The sequence below is a fragment of the Hippocampus zosterae genome, chromosome 12 (assembly GCF_025434085.1).
Source record: "Hippocampus zosterae strain Florida chromosome 12, ASM2543408v3, whole genome shotgun sequence".
Classification (NCBI taxonomy): domain Eukaryota; kingdom Metazoa; phylum Chordata; class Actinopteri; order Syngnathiformes; family Syngnathidae; genus Hippocampus; species Hippocampus zosterae.
In genome coordinates, this window is record NC_067462.1 from 2,664,341 (window position 1) to 2,688,515 (window position 24,175).

The 24,175-nt window shown below is 47.9% G+C and overlaps 1 protein-coding gene across 1 annotated transcript; it reads left to right on the forward strand.

Annotated features, from left to right (window-relative positions):
- Positions 1-173: 173 nt before the first annotated feature.
- wnt10a (wingless-type MMTV integration site family, member 10a) lies at positions 174-21,499 on the forward strand. Its single transcript, XM_052082641.1, has 4 exons — positions 174-776; positions 3,515-3,780; positions 9,913-10,286; positions 20,918-21,499. The coding sequence occupies exons 1-4, from the start codon at positions 715-717 to the stop codon at positions 21,452-21,454; spliced, it is 1,239 nt and encodes a 412-aa protein (XP_051938601.1). The 5' UTR covers positions 174-714; the 3' UTR covers positions 21,455-21,499.
- The last annotated feature ends 2,676 nt before the right edge of the window (positions 21,500-24,175 follow it).

Here is a 24,175-nt window from a genome sequence, read left to right on the forward strand (position 1 = left end):
TTCACAAAGCTTTTGGATCTTTCACCGCTGTCATGATGACTAAAAAAAAAAAGTGTGCCATGCGTTGATGTTGTTGGACTTTTTCTAACATTGCCCCCCCCCCCCCCCCCACACACACACACACTCCAAGAGAAAAAATTGTGCGGGCAGCGCTGCAGGCGAACTTGGGCATTGTTGCGCTCCTCTTCATCTCCGTCGGATCTCGATCCTGCTTGAACGAGACACTTGACCTTCCTCGACGATCGCTTTCTGCAAGAGTGACGTAAAGAACAAAAAAAAAAAAGAAAAGAAGAAGACGAAGAAGAAAAAGTGGGCCGGCGGAGGGCGAAGTGCAGCAGTTTGGAGCGAACATCCTAAGTGGCGCCCAGCGTCTTTTTCGCGGTGCGTGCTGTCGCTCTCAGTGGGATGTTACGTGCGTGACAACTCTTTTTTTTTTTTTTTCTTTTGGGACTGGCGCGTGTGCGTGCACGCAAGTGTGACATGCAGAGACTTTTTTTTCTCTCCCCCCCCTTCACCCCCCCACCTCCCTTCTTCTAACACGTCAGAGAATTGATGACTCCCCCGCCGTGCGTGGAGCGCAGGACCACTCTTGTCTGTGACTTAACTCAACTTTGCGCTCGGAATATCGGGACAGCCTTTTTATTTCTGCGTCGTCACGTTTTTTTTTTTTTTTTTGGTTGAAAATTTACTTTGTAGTCTCGAAAGACAAACGTGATGGAGCGCTCATTCATCAGAGTCACGTGCATCTTGGTGATTTTCTGCCTGCTTGACAAAAGGTGAGTTCGCAAACTTTTTTTTTATATTTTATTTTTTTTTTACAAGCGCTACCTCGAGTTTCCCTGGAATGACCAACAACTGTATACAGTAGCGTAGTAGGTCTAAGAGTTTATTAAAGACGAGGCAGCCGGGGGCTTTTATTCCTCAAATGTATGCTTAAAAAAAGCCACTGGAACATCTTTAAAAAATGACGTGTTGCTTTTTTTTTTTCCTAAATTGATCAAATCGTTGCATGCAAGAAAAGTATCTGGCTCCAGCTAATTTTTTTTAAAAATATACATCTAATTAAAAAATAATAATTCCAGAGGATTCTATTGTGTGCAATCTCTTACAAAATAAAATGGGGTAAATTCAACACAGCATTTTTCAGGGACTCGACATGGAAAGTAAAAAAAAAAAAAAAAAAAAAGTGTGGACACCCCCAAGCATCATTGACTGTTTCTCATGTTTCAAATGTTAATGTGATATAGATTTAATTTTGCGCACCTCTAGAAGGGCAACCACTGCAGTAGAACCATTCATGTTGATTGTATCATTCAAAAAAATAATCAGAAAAATTGGGTCAAAAGTTGCACCAACTTTGCCTTGTTCTGCACCAAAAAAACAATTTTGGGGCAGTTTTGTACACAAAAAAAAAATTGGGTTGATTTGCTCAAAACAACTTGGGTCAAATTGACCCCTAGGGGGTCGGTCCACGGTCCTGGTTTGTTTTTTTTTTGACCCACACTTTGAAGAGCAAATTGCCATATGATTTCATGCAAATCTTTTGAACAGTACTAAGAAGTTAAAAACAAAAAATCATTTGCGTCGCATCACACTTTAAGTCTCCCTGCACTAAAGTCGTTACTGTTGATGGGGTGTCATTTAGGCCCTAAAACGTATCCACGTCATTTTTTTTTTTCATAACATCCTGATGAGACGCTACTGTATCACTTGGCGTGACTGGAAAACAACCAACGGGACCAGACTTGATGTGTGCACTCAACCTGAAAATTTTACGAGGACGAAATTATGAAATAATCATTACGTCTGTTTCCACTGGCGTTGATCACCTTCGGCCAATTTAATTACACGGTTGGCCATGCGGCCCTCCCTCCTTCGCAAACAATGTTTCTTCTTAATTAGACGTTGCGCTTTGGGAAAGAGAGCTGTTGGAACAGGCCCCCCCCGCTCAAAGCAGGAAACGCAACAGGTAGTAACAGACGCCCAAATGGAATTACAGCTGAGGGCGCGCAATCAAAAAGCAATGCCACCGTCACTAATGATCGACATCTAACGCTCTTTGATTCGTGTCCAATGTTGCTTTTTTTTTAAATTTCCCAGAAAACACAAAATACGTTTGTTCTCTTAATTGGCTCGCTCGCACACACGTGCAAACACGCGGTGATGAAATATGGAGAGAACGTGTGCAAAACTTCCAGCCGGCATGTCAAGTCACAGTCAAGCATGTACAGATGTGCGTGTGCGCCTGCAGCCACGCCGCAGGTCGGGTGTCCAGGCCACACGGTGAAAAAAAAAAACGCCGGGGCACTTTCTCTCTCATCACATGGGCAGCCTGTGTTTTCCCTGTTACGCTTTTTTACGGTTTGTCTGTGATGTGGAGAAAAAAAAAGATGCTCTCTCTTTAGCCGCTGTCAGCTCAATGACTGTGCTTGGCATGATTGATCTGCAACAGTTGATGTCGATGCGCCAACCTACACTTTGAGCTCTATTCTCCTGCCCGGTGCAATTTCTTTTTTTTAATTTCCCGCGAGGCGAGGTGGAAATCTGTGCAGGATGAGGTGAGCCGGATTCGATATGTGTTTGCAGACTTGTGCTAGCGCCGTTGTGGGTGTGAACAGAGCCGACGTTGAGTCGCTGCCAATCGACGCGGCTCCTCTCATTCCTTTTAAATGCGGTGCGTGAGAGGAGCTGGCGGAAGAAGAAACTGATTTGATTCGTCTTCCGCGGCAGGTCGAGGCGCACAAAGAATGTTTATAAGGACCTGGAGGATGATCTAAAGTTGCTAAGGGAGATCTGTGATGAAGGCACTTGGAGGTCATTTGTGTGTGTGTGACACGACCGTCACCATCGAGGCACGATATTAAAAATAGATCCTAATCATGCGTTCAATGAAGGTGTCAAGTTTAGTGGACAATCGGACAACAAATCGGCAGGTGTGCCAGGATCGGAACGTGGCTTGGAGACCTGACCCCCCAATTTCCAAACAAGCTCCTCGAGGCTTGCGTCAGCACAAAAAACAGTTTTTGACACCGTCCGTGACTGTAAAAGCCTCTTAACTTGTTCTTTGGGCGTATGCAAATTAGTTATCTCTTGTATAATTATTAAAAAAAATATATTTTGACACGCGGCCCGGTAGTCCAGTGGTTAGCACGTCGGCTTCACAGCGCAGAGGTACCGGGTTCGATTCCAGCTCCGGCCTCCCTGTGTGGAGTTTGCATGTTCTCCCCGGGCCTGCGTGGGTTTTCTCCGGGTGCTCCGGTTTCCTCCCACGTTCCAAAAACATGCGTGGCAGGCTGATTGAACACTCTAAATTGTCCCTAGGTGTGAGTGTGAATGCGAATGGTTGTTCGTTTCTGTGTGCCCTGCGATTGGCTGGCAACCGGTTCAGGGTGTCCCCCGCCTACTGCCCGGAGACGGCTGGGATAGGCTCCAGCACCCCTAGAAATGATCAATCCTGGCTCAATAAAATTGGGTTCTAAGTTTAAGGGTTTAATGACCCCCGTTTCCCATGCAGGGTAGACTCCAATGAAATCTTGGGCCTTAAGCTGCCCAACATCGACCCGATCCTGAACGCCAACACGGTGTGCCTGACGCTACCTGGCTTGACCCGGCGCCAGCTGGAGGTGTGCATGCGCAACCCGGACGTGACGGCCTCGGCCATCCAGGGAATCCAGATCGCCATCCACGAGTGCCAGCATCAGTTCCGAGGGCACCGCTGGAACTGTTCCAGCCTGGAGACCAGGAACAAAATACCGTATGACAGCATCGTCTTCAAAAGAGGTTAGACTCATAAACGAGGTTTTCAAAGCGACGTTTCGCCCGTTTGGACGGAGCTTTTGAGAACCGCGGAATCTTGTGTTCTGTGAAATTTGGGCTTACCTTGCAGCCCATCTTCCGCGTTTCCGTCCGGTTCGCGTGACAGACGATGGCAGAATGTGACAAAGCGATTGCAGGGACACTTGACAACGGCTTTTGTTTTCCACAAGATGTCGTTAAGCGCGACCAAAAATGATCATTGAGAGCACTGGTGTCAAACTCAAGGCCCGCGGGCCAGATGTGGCCCGTCACGTCATTTTATGCGGCCCGCGAAAGCATATAAAAGATGTCAACTTCCATGACGCTTGCTCAAATCTGAAGCAAAATTTAAAGTTCTCATATATTGTCAGCATTTTCTTGTGACCAAACCCCGTCAAGACAGCAACTTAAAACAATAATTGAATTATTATTGACTTTTTTATGCGGTTCCAGTCATAACGGCCCCCCAAGGGAAACAGTCGGTAAAATGCGGCCCACGACAAAAGTCAGTTTCACACCCCTGATGCAGAGAGTCACGCCGGCCAATCGGGAATATCGGGAAATTGTGATGATTTTTTTCCGAACCGCACGATGACCACCCTCCCGCCCCGACGCTGATTAACTTTCGTACCGTGACATCCAGAACCAATAAATGTAGTTATGATTTGTCCAAAGATATCAGCGATCACGAAAAACGCAAATTTAAAGTCAAACATTTCAAGTTCGCTCCAGTACTGAGTAGACTTTCTTCTTTTATTCCCCCCCCCGCCCCCCCCCCCCAAAAAAAGCTATTTTTGGCTTTTTCAGTCTTTTGTAAGCGACATTAGAAAATGGGTTGATTTCATCAAAAAAAAATGCCAGTTTGTGACCAAAAAGCAGGAAAAAACAGCAATTTTGGGGGGTGGGCGGTTGGGGGAATAGATGCCAAACAGAAATGTGATGAATACTTTTTGATTTTAGGAAACCACAAACTATAAAACAAGAAAAACGAAAGTGAGAATGGGCTTTTTTTGTGGCAAAATAGTCAAAAGTTGGAAAGAAACATTGCGGGGACACGTGTGGTCCTTGAATGTATTTATATTTTCATGCTTGCATTGCTTCCGTGAAAAGCCGTCATGTGAAACATGTCGTGCGCGAAAGTGAGCTTGAACACCACACACACACACACACACACACACGAGGGGAAAGTATGGAGGCATCAATCCAAGGTTTGATGTTCAAACAGGTTGCGGTTTTCACACTCAACTTCACATTGGCGCAATTCCACCAAATGAGACGCTCGTCGGACAGATAAGCTGCGGACGGGGGGGGGGGGGGGGGGGGGGGGGGGGGGGGGGGGGGGGGGGGGGGCGGGGGGGGGGGGCGGGGGGGGGATCATGTTTTCGCTTGTTTCTGACTGCGAGCGCACAAGACCAAATTATACACATGGTTACATCCGCCGGCTTCTTCCTACTTTGGAACCACCCGGCCGACGCCGACGCCGCCGCCGCCGCACCGTCAGTGCTTCGCACCAAAAAGATGAGCCGAGTTCAAAAGTTGGCCACCTGCAGATTAGCAAACTTGGCGCAGATCAGTTTCCTCGGGCGTCGTTGAAGTGTTGCGAGCGTTACAAGTTGGCTGCAAAGGATGAAAGAGGACCTATCGGGTTGTAACCCGAAATTAGCGGCTGGAAAGCGAATCTGTCGAGCGGGGCGCTTGGGATACGTACTCGTCGTTTGAGTGAAATGACTTTCGCCTAACGAGCAGCAATTTTTCTGAAATCTTTTGTGGGCTGAAATGACCCCCGTTGGCAAGGAAACGGAAGGAATTTGGCGATTTGTTGATCTGGCATGACTCCTTCTTGTGACTGGCCCATCGATAACTGAAATTTTGGACCCCGATGGGGTCGATGGGGGAATGATTTATTTTCTGATGCAAACTCGGAATTGTAGCTCGCTTTGTCTGAATCCGCACGTTGTTGCAAGTGAGCAAAAGTATTGGGACACACCTCAAGTGAGTGTGACCTGCTTGCGGTAACGACATCACGCCCGCAGTTCGTCGACAGTGGCGCCATTTTGCCATTGAATTTGGTGACGGCGTTGGCGGGGCAGCTTCTCGCGGGAAGTCTTTGGGTTGCGAGCACTTAAATACGCAGATTGACTCGATCCGGTCTGATAGCCGTCGGGGTCATTTTCTTTCTTGCCTGCGCCATATTAATATTCATTCATTCATTCATCTTCCGTACTGCTTGATCCTCACTATGGTCGCGGGGGGTGCTGGAGCCTATCCCAGCTGTCTTCGGGCAGTAGGAGGGGGACACCCTGAATCGGTTGCCAGCCAATCGCAGGGCACACAGAAACGAACAACCATCCACGCTCACACTCACACCTAGGGACAATTTAGAGTGTTCAATCAGCCTGCCACGCATGTTTTTGGAATGTGGGAGGAAACCGGGGCACCCGGAGAAAACCCACGCAGGCCCGGGGAGAACATGCAAACTCCACACAGGGAGGCCGCAGCTGGAATCGAACCCGGTACCTCTGCACAGTGAAGCCGACGTGCTAACCACTGGACTACCGGGCCACCCCGCCATATTGATATTTCGACCGTAAATTAAATTGACTCCGAAAATTATGCAATGAGGCTAAGTTGAAACTTCATGAGTGAGTTGCCACTTCACTGCGTCAGCCTCACCTTTCACCCTACTTTCCCGAACCAGAAACTCATTTCAAAGTTGTTTGTCACCATTAGAAGAGACGCTCGCTTGTTCGAAATCGCTGCCTTGCCCCCGGGTGCCGAAAAACTCCAAACGCCGATCATAAACAAAAACCTTTGAAAACGGATGATTCATAGGATCCATGTTGACTTAGTCCGTCCCGCTGCACAAAGCTACAAAGGGGCTCAAGTTAACAGGCGACAGCCGCACGCTCGCGGCCCGGCCGCTGCCGTTTGCCGCCGCCCATCAAAAAGACGGACGGCCTTTCGATCCCTCCGGAGAGGAGATCATCAAGACCGATTTCATTCTCGGTGGAGCTGCTCAGATGGGGTCAAATCTGAGAGAGTTCATCGGACGCCACTCGAAGGCCGACCGAGAGAGGCTCAGATCCTCCGCCGCGTACGGCTGTCTTAATAGATTGGATGAAATTTACGAGGCCATATTCCCCCCACACCGGTATTTATCTCGCATCAAAAGCCGCCCGGAGAGGCCAGGCATGAAGAGACAGAAATAGGGGAATACCTCTCATTCTCTCGACTCTTCCCGCTCGCGTCTTCCCGCAGGCAGGCCGGGCCCGCGCTTTCTAATGCCTTTTTTTACTTCCCTCGCCAGGTGCGAGTGCTCCTGAATTTCCTCTCAGCACTTTCCCAACTCTCGGCGGCAAAAGCGTAAAGCGGCCCCCGTCGGTTTCCGCAACGCAAAGTGACAGTTTCCCTTTAATCTTTCATTCATTTTGCCACTTCCTCTGCCATCAGTTCAGCCGGGCATGCCGCGGGCCGGTGAATTATTTGTTAGATTGATTTGTCCTCCCCCCCCCCCCCATCCCCTCCCCGTCTTCTGGGGGCCTGCATTACAGCCGGCCTGGCTCATTGCGGGTAAAGACCTAAAACTGGGTTTCTGTGTAGGGAGGCAGAGCCTAAGTGCTATCCAAATCTCATAGGGGCGGCGGCGGGTGGGGGGGGGAGGGGGGGTGTACAGTGGGAATGACTGAATACAACAATTTGTCAAATACTGTATCACAAAACTCACTTTTTTGGGGGGGGGGAGGTGCCCCGAAACATTTTTATATGTATTCTCCATTATAAGTTCATTTCATTCATCTTCCGAGCCGCTTGATCCTCACTAGGGTCGCGGGGGGTGCAGGAGCCTATCCCAGCTGTCTTCTGGCAGTAGGCGGGGGGACACCCAGAATCGGTTGCCAGCCAATCGCAGGGCACACAGAAACGAACAACCATCCACGCTCACACTCACACCTAGGGACAATTTAGAGTGTTCAATCAGCCTGCCATGCATGTTTTTGGAATGTGGGAGGAAACCGGAGCACCCGGAGAAAACCCACGCAGGCTCGGGGAGAACATGCAAACTCCACACAGGGAGGCCGGAGCTGGAATCGAACCCGGTACCTCTGCACTGTGAAGCCGACGTGCTAACCACTTGGCTACCGGGCCGCTCCATTATAAGCGTTTTTTTTTTTTATCAGTGATTTGATTTCAATCAGAATTGGAAAAATATGGATCACCCAAAAGTCAACAAAACTAGAATGTCGAGGCCAAAGTCAAACAAAGCTCAACATGTTCGTCGGACTGTTTTGATTTGCACAAATCTTGACGGCTTCTCATCATTTTTTTTTTTTCTAACTGGGCCGCAACTGCCGGATCGGCACTTCAGTGAAAGTGAAGCGCAACAGCAAAGTGAAAATGAACATTTCCCACATCAGCATCAAAACTCAATCGGCTCTTCGCGTGCAGATTTTGGTTGTTGAACTCGAGCGTCGTCTGAAATGTTTGAACTGATGGACAGAAAAAAAAGATCAAATGATCAAACTCTTGTCAGGTGTCACATTGCATCGCCAAAGCGAGAAAAATAAAATGGCGTCACTTTCACTTACAATGTGTCAAAACGAGCTAAAATTGTACATTCGAATGCTCGCAGCTCAGTTCCTGCGCATTTTTTTTGCAGACTTTTTTTTTCTACGTTCCAGGGTGCTACTCATGTTTCGCAATCTCGGTAGCCCGAGGTCAAATGTTCCGGGATAGAACGCCATTTTGGGGCGAGGGCGTGTATGACAATTAAAAAAAAAATTTTGTTGCCATGCCCAACATGTGTGCAAAGTTTTGGTTTCTGTTTGAAACCTCCCAAAATGTGACTCACGTCAGAGAATTTTTTTTGGAAAAAAAAAAAATCAAGGAATTGATTGTTAGTCAACATTGACCTCTAAAAGCACATCGAAGCAGTTGTTTTTGGTGACTGCATATCCTGCGCGTAATGAAAAGGATACCCGGACGGAACAATGTGTGTTTCTTCTGCGTGTCCCTCTGGTGGGAGTGGCGTCGGCGGAGGTCGCTTCAAGCTCAGCTGCTCTTCAGGGGACAAAGCAACACTTAATTGCTCTTGTCCCAGATGTTTTCCTGTTTTTTTGCGCGTGTTGATTTTCGAGCTAATGGGCAAATCAAATCATCTGTGTCTCCTTAGCCAAACAAGAGGAAGGTTAGTTTGCTTTGGATCATTAGGTAAGAATCTGCGTAAGCCTTTACACGTGTAACACTTGTAATGACACATGTAAGGGGCGAGGGAGGTGGGGGCCGGGGGGGTGGGGGGGGTCGTCAGGTATCTGCCTCAATGTGGCGGTGCTGAGATTGATCCTAAATTAGCAGGGATTAGGTTCCATTGACCCGTGTCCCTCCAATGTGGTAAACATGCTACTTAAACAAGTGCCGCACTGACGAGCTGTCAGATGAGCCAAAAGTCAGTCTGCAGATAGCTTCCTGTCGTGCGGATGATTTTCAGGTTTGGTATTTTTTGCCTCATAAAGTGAAAAACTCACCATATGAGGCGACTTGAGCTACGTGCTGAGGGGAACCCCCCCGCCCCTCCCCCCCCGCAAAAAAAACACATCAGTGTCAGTGCTATTCCGATGCACCTTGGAGGCCGGTGTAACGACGAGTCTTGAACGTAAACTTCTTTGTATTTTCAGTTTATTAAAAAATAAGGTTTACAAAAAAATGGTTCTCGTTATTTCTCGATTTGTTTGTTTGGTCAAAAATCGCTTCTGGGCTTGAGCCGGCTGGCTCCCTCCTTCTCCACACTGTCCTCATTCGCCAGTCGCGTGACATCACAACAAATTGTTAGGTCAAAGAAACCTTCTAACGCGGATAAAATGATTATGACAATTATTTCTATTAAGTCATGAAATATGCCAATTGAACATTGAAGGGCAAATGGAACATACACAATTATTACACAATTATTACACAATTATTTATTGTACAATATTAAATACGCACCTCCAATCAGGCAGCCTATCAAAACATATCTTCTGTTGACATGATTTCAAGATGCCTTACATCCGTCTGAGGCTGGCTGACTCAACAAATTTTGTTTCCGCACCCTCCCCCCATCTACCCCCCCCCCCACCCTCAAAGGTTTCCGAGAGAGCGCCTTCGCCTACGCCATCGCGGCGGCGGGCGTGGTGCACGCGGTGGCCAACGCCTGCTCCCTGGGCAAACTGAAGGCCTGCAGCTGCGACGAGAAGCGGCGCGGCGACGAGGAGGCCTTTCGTATCAAACTGCACCGCTTGCAACTGGAGGCCATCAATCGAGGAAAGGGGATGGTACACGGCGTGATGGAGCACTTCCCCGCAGAGCTGCCGGGACCGCAGGACTCCTGGGAGTGGGGCGGCTGTAGTCCCGATGTGGAGTTTGGGGAGAAATTCTCGCGGGACTTCCTGGACGCCCGCGAGACCTACCGGGACATCCACGCGCGGATGAGGCTTCATAACAACCGCGTCGGCAGACAGGTGGGTCACCGGTGGCGCCTGACGGCCGGACGCGTCTTTGGCGTCGAAAGTCGTGCAAGCGTCGTTGAGTCACACGCCCCATCGCTACAAGATTGGCGTCATCCATAATTGCGCCTGCATACTTGTTGGCCATAATTATCATTAATAGTGAAAAAAAAAAAACAAACACATTTGATTTGAATTGAATTGAATACAACTTTATTGTCAAATGTGCTGTACGTATGTGTAACATACAGCACAGATGACATTTCTAGATTTCTTTTTCTAGAAAGCAGACGTGTCAAATCCAGGTCCGGAAATTTAAAAAAAAAAACTGCCACAGGTTGGCATTAGCCACATGTGCCCCCCCCCCCCAGACCAAAAATCCATGAGGAAAACATGAGTCTGAATGTGCGGTATTCAGCCTTAGTGGGTGCTAGGAAGCTAAGGTGCTTGATGGCCATGTAAAGATCTTGGATTGAGACCCCCCCAGGCCCCCCCAACTCCCGACCCCTCCCATCCAAAGCTCCTTAAAATGGAACTTGAACTTGGGGAACTTAAACTCAGACTTCCATCGAACGGTGCCACTCCTCGGCGTTGCACGCCTGTTTCCCATGCATCCCCAAAGAGTCCGAACCCTTGAGTCCTAAAATATATGTTTTTGTTTTTGTTTTTAAATGCTGCATAACCTCAACTATCGGCAGAGTCTTTATTGTCACTCAATATAGAATACTAATACTTCCCTAAAATGATGAAGCAATAGGAGAAGGGAAAGGTAAGCGCAACTTCACTTGTGTGATTTATTTACATGCTGTCAGCAGCGTTTAGCAGCACCAATCATTGGAAAAACGCAAAATTAACAAATGAAGCGCCACCAAAAAAAAAAAAAAAAAAAAGTTTATTTAGGCTGCGCGTGTGTACATAAAGCTTAGGCTGGCGAGCCCCTGTAATTCATTCATTGTATGCCGTTGCGGAAAAGTTATCCGTGCATAGTGCGCTGTGCAAATGAGACCACAAAAAAAGCCGAGGGAATTCTCCACGATTCCGCTGTCATTCATTCCGCTTGAAATGCGGCGCCCCAGGCTTCATCTGTCATGTTGGGTAACTAACTTCTCCTTACATGGATTTCAAAACAAGACAAACGGTGGCATTCGTTGGGAAAATTGCTGCCTTGGCTACCTTCTTTGAGTATTGTGAATATAAAAAGTCTACACACCCCTGCGATTATGGCAGGGACTCTATTTGTCATGTTCAAAAACAACGATAACATTTTGAAGAACATTTCCACTAAAATGTGGCCTGTAAACGATTCAACTCGATGGATTTTTTGGGGTGTTTTATTTTAAAGGAAAACTTAAATAAATAAATAGTACAGGGAGTAATTGAGGGGTGGGGGGGGATTTCCAGAAAAAGAAAAGCCTGGCTCTTTACAATGAAAAAAAAAAAAAAGTGGTAAAATGGGCCTTTTTCGATGTGCCGTAGACAACAAACGTGCACAGTGTACATCTGCGCCTAAATACTTTCTATGCTTTGCACAAACATGTCTGTGGCAGCTATGCAGTGATTGACAGCGGTGATCGACATGTTTCCTGTCAAGGTGAAAGTGCACAAGTCCTGGAGCGCATCATCGCAATATAAATTAAGGCTTATAAACGATCACATGCGCACTCGCAGAGGCAATGAAACACAACACAAGCGGCCTTGTTTTTCAAAACAAGGCGTCGCAAACATCGGCGGACGCAGCGCCGGTTCCTGCGGCTTGTTCATTTCCCCAAATTGTTTTTTTTTTTTGGTCAATTCTCTTCTGAAAACGGAACTCGAGTACAGTACGCGCTATAGATGAGCAAAAATAAGAATTCAGCCACGTTCCACTCCAGAGGGTCCCCCCTAAGGGCGGGGAGGGGGGATCGAAAGGAAGCGCAAAGTCGTTCAACAGCTTCTCATCTGATGCTTTACGAGCGCTTTGATATCAGGCTCCTTCTTGTGGTTTTATTTGATCGGTGGGACTTGAAGTTCCTCAAACATAAGAGACTGTTTCCCTTTTTCCTCAAGACAACTGCCTACGGTCTCAGTTGCGGGCGTGTGCCGATGGCCACTTTCTGTGCGACCGGTTCGGCTGTGAAAGTAAAGTGAAAGCCTTCAGGAAAGCAAGCAACACAAGCAAACTTGACTCTTAAGTTGTATTTCAAGACACTTTCAAGTGGCGTTCAACATAAATGCTGAAAATGTGCTTGGTATGTCGTATGAGCGGTTTATCAGCGCAAATTGCGACGTGCGGTTAGCTAGGTTAGCTAGCTAGCGACGTGCGGTTAGCTAGGTTAGCTAGCTAACCGCACGTCGCTAGCTAGCTAGCTAGGACGACCACCCGAAAATACGTATTCCCTTCGGCTAGTCCACTAGCGTGCCTACTCAAGAGCACCTCGTTTTCATCTGGGACAAATTTGATCTCAAGGCACCTTAAAATAATCATTTAAATAAAACGAATCACTCATGCAGCAACCGCTGTATTTTATTTTCTTAATTTAATGCGAGTATGAACAAAACGATTCCAATCCAATCACACCTCATGAATGAAACACAAAGTCAACCAAAGTGCTGTATACACAAATCCAAGGGGGGGAAAAAAAGCCACAAAAAGACGCCAACAATGAAATAGGGCAAGGCGAAACGTTAAACACAGTGACAAAAGTCACAAGCTCAGTTAAATGCCAGCAAAAAAAAAAAAAGTTTTTAAGCGGCGACTTCAAGACAGGAAGTGAAGTGGCTTGTGGATGTTTGGAGCGAGATGTTTCTATCATCGCATTCCTTTTAACAACTAACTATATTGGTTTGGTGCCTGGGGCGGCGCAATTGACGGAGGTAAGCCATGACTATCGACAACGCCGCAGCAGAGCAAAGAAGCGTCTGTTTGCGGCGCATTGTTTCCGACTTCCTCCCAAGTCATTTGGCTCTGAATCTCTCCATCAGTTGACTTCTGGTCCTCTTGATTATGCAGACAAAACACAACATGGGCAGAGAAACAACATCGGGCCTCCGTCGTCGAAATATTGCTGTTTCTTAAAAGGTCACTGCGGTTCCGAGCAGCCCTGTGGACTGTGTGTCAGTCTTGTGTGTAGTGGGGGGGCTCAAGTAACATGCAATCATGTCCTCACGAGCCAAGACAAAGAATAATTTGTCTTCCGGGGCCTACGATGTGTAATGTTACGAAACTCGCAGGTCAGCGGGGGGGGGGGGGGGGGGGGGGGGGCTCATGTCTGCTTGGCCGCCGAAGGCTAATGAGGTGTCGGAATATTTCAGGCCTTAGTGTGTTCTTTTCTGGTTTCAGAGATTTTGATTGGAGTGTTGAGTTGTAAGCAGCTCCAAAATCTCCAAATGAGATGAGCTTAACTTTGCATATTAGGTGGGAAACAAGCCGTTCCTGCAGGCTGCTGAATTATTTTACCACCAAAGAGAATTCAAGAATTGGAAATAATTCAGTCAGAAAATAATAACCCAACTTTTTAAAGAGAGAAAAAAAAAACTCTCCACTGAGTGACATTTATACACAGTAGTCCGGAAACCACCTGATGTGTACTCGTTAGCCATGTTAGCATGGTAGCCGAGTGTTTTGTACACTTCATGTGCCATTTCCTCATCAGCATCGACAGAGCCGGAAGTTTACGGGCTTCTCTTGTTGCCTTTGCCCTCATCTGACCACCGTCCATACTTGAAATGAAAAGTTATTTCTGTAAATCTCTCCACCCTTGCGACGCTACGCTATTAGCAACCCACGCTAATGTTCCACAACCGTCAACCCAAAGTCCAACGGCTCACACGTTCGCCCGAGTAAAACTTCAAAGTTTCATTGTTGTACTGTCGTTCATCACTCATGGGGCTAAATGTTACGTTTTGTTTCCAAATGAGTGTAACGTCACCCCCCCCCCCCCCCCCCCCCCCCCCCCGCAACAGCTGGAGTTTTAGAAAGCATATTGGTTGAATATCGACTTGGAGGGGGTTTTCACTCTCACTATTAAGTTTGGTCAAGAACATTGGAAGAAATACCTCTGAGACCTCATACACGCACACACACACACACACACACACACCACACACACACACACACACACACACACAGTTTCTTGATTTAGAGAAAAATAGGACCAGGTGAATAAATAAAAATAATGCCCTTGGTATGTCTCTCTCTCCCTTGACCCACGCCGACCACTTTGCTCTCTCCACCCTCTTGCCTGACTCCCCCTTGGAGAAAAGTCCTCCTTAAGCAGAAGAATGCGCTGGTTCCTTCAGCAGGGGCGGCGGGCGGAGAGGGGTGGTGCGGGGGGGTGGCGTGCATGTCCCCTCATGCCCACTCCGGGGTTCTCACGACGTCCCGCCTTGTTTTTAGTCCTAATTAGTGGCTGCTTGCCTTTTGGAGACAGATGTTGAGAATCCTGCGTAATGATTTTGCACTTCAAACACGGAAGGGTGGAAAGTAGAAAGCCTTTCGGCCGTCTTGGAACTACCGTTTCGCACTCCTCGCCTCCGATACTTCACATATGTCGGGAAATGAATCATGGGAGGAGCAGATGACTTTTCAAGCGGGATGTCGGAATGTTGTTAACGTAACTTGGAGTAAAGTGTGTGTGTGTGTGTAAATCTATATTGTATATACCGTATTTTCCGCACTACAAGGCGCACCAAAAAGCCTTCCATTTTCTTAAAAGCTCACAGCGCGCCTTAAAATCCGATGCGTCTTGTGTATGGTTATTACGGTAATGTGTCAACCCCAAAATGGCTCCTTGCTAGAGATGCGCTTCCAACCGCAGAGTTCAAACTTAAGGCGGTTCCGCAGTTGAACACGGAAATTGAGCGGAGGCGAGAGAGTTTAACGCTAACGAGTCAATGTTGCTGTTGGTTAAGTGAACCGCGTCGCTGCTTTATTAAATACGTTTTACTGATCGTTCTGTTGGCTTTCCATTGAGCGTAGCTCGAGGCGGCCCGGTAAGGCCAGTGGTTAGCACGTGGGCTTCACAGTGCAGAGGTACCGGGTTCGATTCCAGCTCCGGCCTCCCTGTGTGGAGTTTGCATGTTCTCCCCGGGCCTGCGTGGGTTTTCTCCGGGTGCTCCGGTTTCCTCCCACATTCCAAAAACATGCGTGGCAGGCTGATTGAACACTCTAAATTGTCCCTAGGTGTGAGTGTGAGCGTGGATGGTTGTTCGTCTATGTGTGCCCTGCGATTGGCTGGCAACCGATTCAGGGTGTCCCCCGCCTACTGCCCGGAGACAGCTGGGATAGGCTCCAGCACCCCCCGCGACCCTAGTGAGGATCAAGCGGTTAGGAAGATGAATGAATGAATGAATGAGCGTAGCTCCATCTAGTGGATGCATTGTAGATTGCGTCTTATAACGCGGTGCGCCCAATGTATGAAAAACAAAATTACAAAACATTTTTTTAGATGTACGTATTTATTTATTTTTAATGCCGTTTGACTGAAATAATAGCACCGCCTGCACAATCTCATAAGCCAGCCCGTTATGTGCAACTCGGCCTTCACGAGGAGAATACGGCTGCTTATGTTGAGTTATTGAAATTAAAACGTGTTTGGATTTGTCATAGTTTAAAAGTGCACTCGAGCTTATGAGAGCTGCCTTGCGACCAATCATGACCACAAGCACCTTAAAAATGGGATGGATGGATGTTTTTTTTTTCATTTCTTTGACTTCACCAGGATGTACGGTACCGGGGTGCCTGATGAGCGATATGCAGTAAAGCGGCGCCTTGAGATTAGGCCTTATTATATTGTCGGTCTACTCGCGATGCTACTCACTCGCCCGTTACAGTTTTGACGTGTAACTGCGGTGACGCGAGACTATCGCTTCAACTTTTGAAGTCAGCAAAAAGTTGTTTTGTTTTGTTTTTTTTCCAAATCTTATTAGATGCGCAACGTAGCACTTGGCCGCGGCCGTGTTGACACTCGACAGCCGAGTGAACTATTTGATATTTTATGGGCTCACCTCAATCATTCAGGAACACGCCTCGAAACAAAATGTTTAGTAAGCGCACGCACGTCGCGTAGGGTGGCTTCGCTGAGCTGTGCCCGGTGTTTTGTCGAGTCCTGTCTGTTCATTAAGGCAGGTGGTGACGGTGGAGCCGTGCGCTTTGTTACCGGCCAAGATCTCGTGGTAATTACCGTTCATCATCAAGCGCCTGACTGGAGGCGACGAGCAAAATACATCTGAGGGCCTTTTATAGGCCGGGAACCACGCGCTCCTTTTGCAGCGTGTCTGCTCGTGACGCCGACGCCGCCGCCAATGGAAGCGATCGTTTTGACTCACGGCTTGTACTCGAAACCTTTTTTTTTTTTTTTTTGCCCTTGAATCGTGATGCGTCATCATCACAAGGTCGGATTGACTCCCGAACGGAGTCCGGTGCCACCCAGAAGCAATAAAAAAAAAAATGTGGGATTTTCCTTATCAGTGGAGCATTAGCTGTGACTCACTGCACATTCGCATGCACACACTCCACCTTTTGGACTACACCTTCTTACTCACACACACACACACACACACACACACACACACATGCGTTGACATGAGCGCTTCGTGCTAAACTCTCAACAGGTGGAAGTGCTTATGGTAATAACATTTTATTACGGTCTCTAAATGAGACTGGTGGACACCGAGTGGGCAAATACTACACACACACACACATAAACGCACACACACACAGCTCCAACGAAGCCACTGCGCTCCGTACGCCGCGGAGCTCGCACGATTTCGTGCGCTGTCGATGTCGATTGTTTTTGAAGCAGGCCGCTCGCTTGGCTTCAAGTCACGCTTGAGCTTAATGCGCCGCCGCCGCCGCTTTGTTTGCGCGCCTTGGTCTCATCACGGCTTTCTGGTGAGCTTCAAAGCGACTTTGCTTTTGGGGAGGTGCGGACAGGAGACATGGATTTTGCCTCAACTGATGACACGGGGATTGACTGGTGATTTACGTTCTAAACACGCTACCGTATGTGGGAGTGAAGCGGCGTTTGTGAAGCGGGGGACGCGCACGCCGCATGATGAGAGGGGGAAAAAAATGGCTCTTGTCATGTATGAACCTAGTCGAGATGAAGCTACAGTATTCATTCATTCATTCATTCATCTTCCGAACCGCTTGATCCTCACTAGGGTCGCGGGGGGTGCTGGAGCCTATCCCAGCTGTCTTCGGGCAGTAGGCGGGGGACACCCTGAATCGGTTGCCAGCCAATCGCAGGGCACACAGAGACGAACAACCATCCACGCTCACATTCACACCTAGCGACAATTTAGAGTGTTCAATCAGCCTGCCACGCATGTTTTTGGAATGTGGGAGGAAACTGGAGCACCCGGAGAAAACCCACGCAGGCTCGGGGAGAACATGCAAACTCCACACAGGGAGGCCGGAGCTGGAATCGAACCCGGTACCTCTGCACTGTGAAGCCGACGTGCTAACCACTGGACTAGCGGGCCGCCAAGCTACAGTATGTCTTAGCTTATATGGATCTCTTACGTCCATTTTAGTTGCAAACGCTTGCCAATTTTTAATCGCGGTCTCCAAGTGCCCACTTTGCCGCGACCAACTTTACATCATCCGCAAGTGGAAATCTTGCAGTTGCTTCCTCCACGTTGACCGCGTGCGTCCCCCCGCACGGAAACACACAAAGTTCAACTGCACTTTGCGCGCTACACAGCAATACTTTGAAGAATAACATGTCGCGAGGAAGCATTTTGAACTAATCAGACTTTTGCAAGCAATCTGGACGCCACCACACAGTCGCGCGGCCTCCAACACGCGCAGCCGGCAGCCAGCAGCCCGACGCATCCTCGCATCCCGCAGTCGGAATCTGCACCCGGCAGGTCGCGTTTGATCTCCGTCTGGGGGGGCGAGTTTATAGACGCCTCCGTCTCGGTAAGCCAATTAAAAGTGGCCAGATGTTTGTCTGCGACCGCGGTCCAGTCCGAGGAGCCATCGCATCTTTCCAGTCGACGCGTGTTGTCAAGCCGCGCGTCAGAGAGTCCGACATCCAGTTAGGCGCTCGTTTGTTCCGTGACCCTCGCAATATTTAACTCATTCAATCCCAGGTACAGTCAAACCTCAGTTTTTGAACGTCTCTGTTTTTGACCAAATCGGTTTTCGACCAACAATTTCGAGTTTTTTATGTCTCGGATTATGAACCAAAATCGGTTCTCGACCAAACTGAGCGCACTTGAATGCGCCACTTGACTCCTCTCGCCTTCCTCACCCCAGGAGGAGGAAGTGATGCTTGCTCGGGTGGGCGTTCCATTGTGAGCAGACAGAGAAGAAAGTTTTTTTTTTTTTTAAAGAGCCTGGTTTCGGTTTTCAAACAAAATCGGTTTTCAAACAGCCTTCTGGCTGGAATGGATCATGGTCGATAACCAAAGTATGACTTTACGTGTTTTTTTAAAAAAAAATTTACGTGGTAGGCAAAAGAAGCCACTGAAAGTTGGATAGATCAAAAAGTCAATTTTTCCTGATATGCAAAACAGCGTCACACCTTCATTAAGACACTTAACTTGATTTGAGGTGTTTTGACTTGAACAAAACGTTCCCGCCGAGCCTTTTTGCGGGGGCGGCTGAGCACTTTGGCTGGAAATCCTGACATGAACTCTTGCTGAGCAAGCGCAGGCAGCGTCCTGATTTCGTGCTACCTGTTTTACGTCTGATGCTTTTCAAATCGGTGCCAAGGGATCACTTGGCATCTCAGGAGAGATGAAAAGACAAAAAAAAAAAGCCGCAAAGGATGGAGTCCCGTGCGATTTGCATAAAGAGCGCTGGCGTCTGATGAACGAAGAGCTCCTGCCCTCAACTGAACTCACATGTCAAAGGAGAATGTTGGCATGTTCTCGTTTCTACACACCGGCCCAAGTTCGAATCTGGTCTTGTTTGCTTTAGCACCCCCCCCCCCACCCCCTCTCCGCACCCCCACAACAACAACAATGCTTGAGCTTTTCTTTTTTTTTTTTTTCTTCCTCCCCACCCGTTGCGTTACAACCATAATGCCACTGCGAGCGCACCATCAAACGGTAGCAACGTGGAGGCAATTACGACCGCAACAGTAGGTCAGTCGGGATTCTTTCAAGTGGAAGCGGGCTGGAGACTTTTTTTTTTTTTTTTTTTTTTTATGATTACAGACTTTGCCATGTGTTTAAGTGTTTGTGATTCTGGGGTTGAATCTGCCCCTGAAAAACTCCAGTTACACACTGTGACTGGAAACCTGCTGCCAGGACTGCTAAAGCCATTACACTGGTGTTTACAAAAAAAAAAAAAAAAAGGGCTTCCAGACGCACGTATGCGCCAATCACAATTTCTGCGATGTTTATTCAAAAGGGCCGCGTGGGTTACTTCCTGTGAGCATGACACAATTTATGGACGTTTTCCATTCGGTTGGTTTATTGGCTTGAGGTATTGTCTCTGATGCTTCATATTTCAGACTAGTTTGGTGAGTGATCGCAGCAAAAATATACCCCTAGGCCGTATGTTTACCGTGAAGAAGCATCCAGTAAAAAAAAAAAAAAAAAACGTTTTTTTTCTGCCGGTTTTTGAAAAGTTGCTCGCCATCGTGAAGTCATTGCCAGCACTATTTACAGCGAGCTACAAAAATGCGCGCTTTCACCAACGGAATATTGCATTGCTCTCTACTGTCATCAGATTAAAATAATAATAATAATAATAATAATAATAATGTTTTCCTTTATATTTTCCGTTTATTTTTATTTTTTAGATTTCCATTTCAAATTCATTCCAGGATCTCATTTAGCCTTTCACCCAACATTCAATTACTCATCAAGATGAGGAGATATGCAAGCTCGGGCAACTCCCCCCACCCCCGGGGGGGGGGGGGGCCAGTGCCCCTGAAGCACTGATTCCGGCACCCCATGTGGCCCCTCCTCCGAGCGTAGATACGCAGTCGCGCCGAGTCCCCGACACGAAAGGTGGAACCAAAGTGCGTGATTAAACATTCTAGTCGGACCCTTTAGTGCGCTGCGCCACTTAAAAATGAGCGGGAAAATGAGAAGCAGTCCGCAGAGAAGTTTAGTCTCCCTTTTTATTTTTATTTTTATTTAACAGGATCAATATAATAATAATACATTTTATTTAGAAGCGCCTTTCAAGACACCAATGGACACTTTACAATAACAAAAAACACAAAACAATACGGGTTGAGCAGCGGCAGCCAAAATGCGCTAGCGTTCACTCAAGACATTGCCTTTTAAAATTTGCATAATTATATGCATGTAAAACATCTAGCTTCAGTGTATTTGCAATTTTTGTCCCCTGCAGGCTGGTAACATCATCTCCTAGCTTGAATCTTCTCAACAGATGGACACGGCGTATTATTACGCTTGCAGACATTTTAGCCCTCCTAATGCTGTTTTTTTTCTCATCACTGTCATGTTATGACTACAATTTCAAAGTTTGAAGAAATAATAATCTGTCTTTTTGGCCCTGGGTTGAATGTGCCCCCCTATCAAAACCCCCCCGCTCATATCGTGTACACTCGTATCTGACTTTTGGATTTTCCATATCGGACTCCGCGTTATTTTAACCTCGGGTAAAAGTGTTTAGTCAAATGAATGGCCCGGAAGGATTTCAAGCTTGAAGGACCTCCGTTGTGCTTTCCTGTCTCCAGGTGGTGCTGGATCACATGAGAAGGAAATGCAAGTGTCACGGGACATCAGGAAGCTGCCAGCTGAAGACCTGCTGGCAGGTCACTCCCGAGTTCCGGGTGGTGGGCTCCATCCTAAAGGAGCGCTTCCATATCGCCACTCTCATCAAGGCCGACAACCGCAACACCGGCCAGCTGGATCACTCGCACCACCACAACAACAACAACAACCACCACCACCACCACCACCACCACCGCCATCACCACCACCGCCACCATCACGCGCAACGCAGGAGGCCCGGCGTCAACGACCTGGTCTACTTTGAAAAATCGCCCGATTTCTGCGAGCGGGACCTGGGCTCGGACTCGGCGGGGACGCAAGGTCGCATCTGCAACAAGACCAGCCCGGGCATGGACAACTGCGAAAGTCTGTGCTGCGGCCGAGGCCACAACATCCTGCAGCAGACGCGCAACGAGCGCTGCAACTGCAAGTTTCACTGGTGCTGCTACGTGGTGTGCGAAGAGTGCCGGATAACAGAGTGGGTCAGCGTGTGCAAATGAAGACGCGACGGGGGCGGGGGCCAAACAACGAAAAAGAGATTTAAATTTTTTAAAAAAGAAGAAAAAAACGACTTTCAAAGACGCTGAGCGGAAAGGGGCCGAGATCGTGGCGTCCGCACCCCGCCGGCTCCGCCGAGGAGCAGAAATGCGTGAAGAGTGCCGAGCGCTTCCGACGGCAGAACAAATCGATTTCCATGTCGGAATCGAGTGTGTACGTGCACTCTATGCCTGACGCTGTTACGACTGTGCGAGCGTACGTGTGTTTGCATTACTTAACGATACAATCAGGTATCTGAAAGCAATAAAAGCAACAACAAGAACAAAAATGGCGCACACAAAAAAATAAAATGAAAATTGCACCGCACTAGAGATCAAATCGTAGGATTGTTCTGTGAAATGTATGCTTCACAGGCAGTACTGACAACATCGACACCATGTTACATGTTATAGTTCTGCTATTTGCATCGTGCGCATGCAGGAGCAAACAGACGGGAAGTTGTTGGCGCACGCCCGCCGCACAAAAGATGCCGAGGACTGTTTAAGGGCACTTCAATCATCAGTGTCACGTTTTTGTGTGTTTATGGATCAGACTTTTGGATTTTGGTCATTCTAGGAACACGTAACACAACGTTATGCATCTCACCTAAAGCAAAAAAAAAAAAAAAAAAGATGGCTGCCGGGCAAAAGACACCAAAGCAGACTGGGTGGCTTGTCCAACAGAACGCTCTTAAAAGGCGTGTCCGCTGAACGTGCTGGAATGTCAATCAAATGTCTCGCGTGGTTCTTCTCCATGTTTCCGATATCTGCTTGAAGTCTACATTGACTGGAATATGTCCCACCTGGTCATCACGGGACTTTTCCACACCACAACAACAACGGGGCACTCTAAAGCAGCCACGTCAGCCCAAAGCCCTGGTCTCCACATCACATGGCTCTCCAGTCTTACTTCCTCCCTGTCCACACACTGTCTGTCAAGTCACCACCCCCCCCCCCCCGCGCCCCCATTCCCTTCCTGGCACTCCCAACATTCTCATCATGATGTGCATGCACTTGTGGCAGACGAGGCGCTCTAAAGCAGCCATGCCAACCCAAAGCCCCTGTCCACACGTGCACACACTCACATGTGAAAATGAGGCACTCCAAAGTAGCCATGTCGGCCCAAAGCCACTGTGGGGTGGGGGGTTCGGGGGGGCCACGCTCACGGCCAATAGAGATTTTGACAAGCAGCCTCGCCAGTGGACGATCCAAAAGGAAGCGTATAGCTAGCTTGTTAACCGCATGTCGAATTTGTGTCGGGGAACAACCACCCACGACGATACTCAAGTGTCGGAGTCCAAAGTGTGTCACGAGGTGCCGTTTTAAGAAGAAGAAGAAAAAAAATGGCGGAAAACCGTTTAACGGTCCAGCCCCACAACTGAGTATTTGCACATTTTCTGCAAGCACCTCTAAACACATTGATGGCAACAAATCTCCAAATTCATATGACAGGGCTTGTAATTAAGTTGCAAGCCAGATCTGATAATCTGATTGCCGCTGCCGCTTCCTGGGTTTGCCCCTATCGGACCCCGGCAACTGGAACCCGCACTTCCTCCGCTGTGGATGGAGGATGCCGAAATCAAAGTGGCATTAATTAGCTGCAGATAGGACAGGCGCTATCCTGCGCTAGTCACGCTTTCGCCGAACCATACGCGACATGACGACGCAACAGTTTGGTCGCTGGTCATTTCCCGGCGTTACCAAAGCGGCGCTTGTAAATCAAGTGGAGTCACGCTGCTAGCGTCTCATCGCCGCATCAACACACTTCAGTCTCACGCGCTAAAAATAGTCGAGGCACCAGAGCGTTTCCTGTTTTGTGTTCACAGCCGCTGGCCTTTGTTTTAACGCTAGCGACGGCTCGCACCTTGTCAGCGCACCTGTGGAGATTCCCAGGCCACATTCCATGCTTTCTAGATGTCCCCCCCCCCCCAAAAAAAAAAAAAATCAGGAATCTTTCTTTCTTGTGTTCCATTAGTTTGCACAAGTGTATCCAAGAGAACTCTGGGAGATGTTAGTCAGATGTATTTTGTCTTTAATGTACAGTGTGTGTGCGTGTTTTCTAAGTTATTTGATTTCTGTGGATAACGTTAATATTTGTCAAAAAATCGAGACTGTCCTCGGTAAAAAATTAGCCTCGAAATAACCACGTCGATTTTTGTCACGAGTTAGCTGCCGCCTGTATGCGAAATACTCCCAAATTAAGCTACGCGCGTCGCGGGATTACTTTTACTTCAAGGTTGAGCCGTTTTACGGGAAAAGGAATGGCTTCACCTCACAAAAGCGCTTGCTAGAACATTGACGACAAGTGTGTACGTTTCACTTCTGTTGAGTGACTTTCACTTTGCGCAGACACACACACACACACACACGTTCAAATTGGATCCAGCCATCATCCATCGTATGTCCGCCACTCGTCTTCCTACTGTGACAAAAGTAACAAATGGTGTCAATGAAAAGCATCTGCTCGCTTCCTTCCCGCGTACGCTTGATGTAAAGTTTTGTCCATGAAGTATTTAAGATATGAATATTTTTATTTTCCTACTTTTTTTTTCATTTTCAGCGTGTACATAGAAATATGAAATGGTGAAACCAAGCCTGTTTATGTGACGCACGTTTGTCGTTCAACGTGTTGCCCCACCTGATAACGGGAACAATACTGTATGTTATTTATGTATATAGTGCCTC

Coding starts and splice junctions, on each gene's coding strand:
- wnt10a (XM_052082641.1), top strand. CDS start 715: ATGGAGCGCTCATTCATCAGAGTCACGTGCATCTTGGTGATTTTCTGC. Junction 777..3,514: donor TTCTGCCTGCTTGACAAAAG/GTGAGTTCGCAA, acceptor TTTCCCATGCAG/GGTAGACTCCAATGAAATCT. Junction 10,287..20,917: donor ACAACCGCGTCGGCAGACAG/GTGGGTCACCGG, acceptor TCCTGTCTCCAG/GTGGTGCTGGATCACATGAG.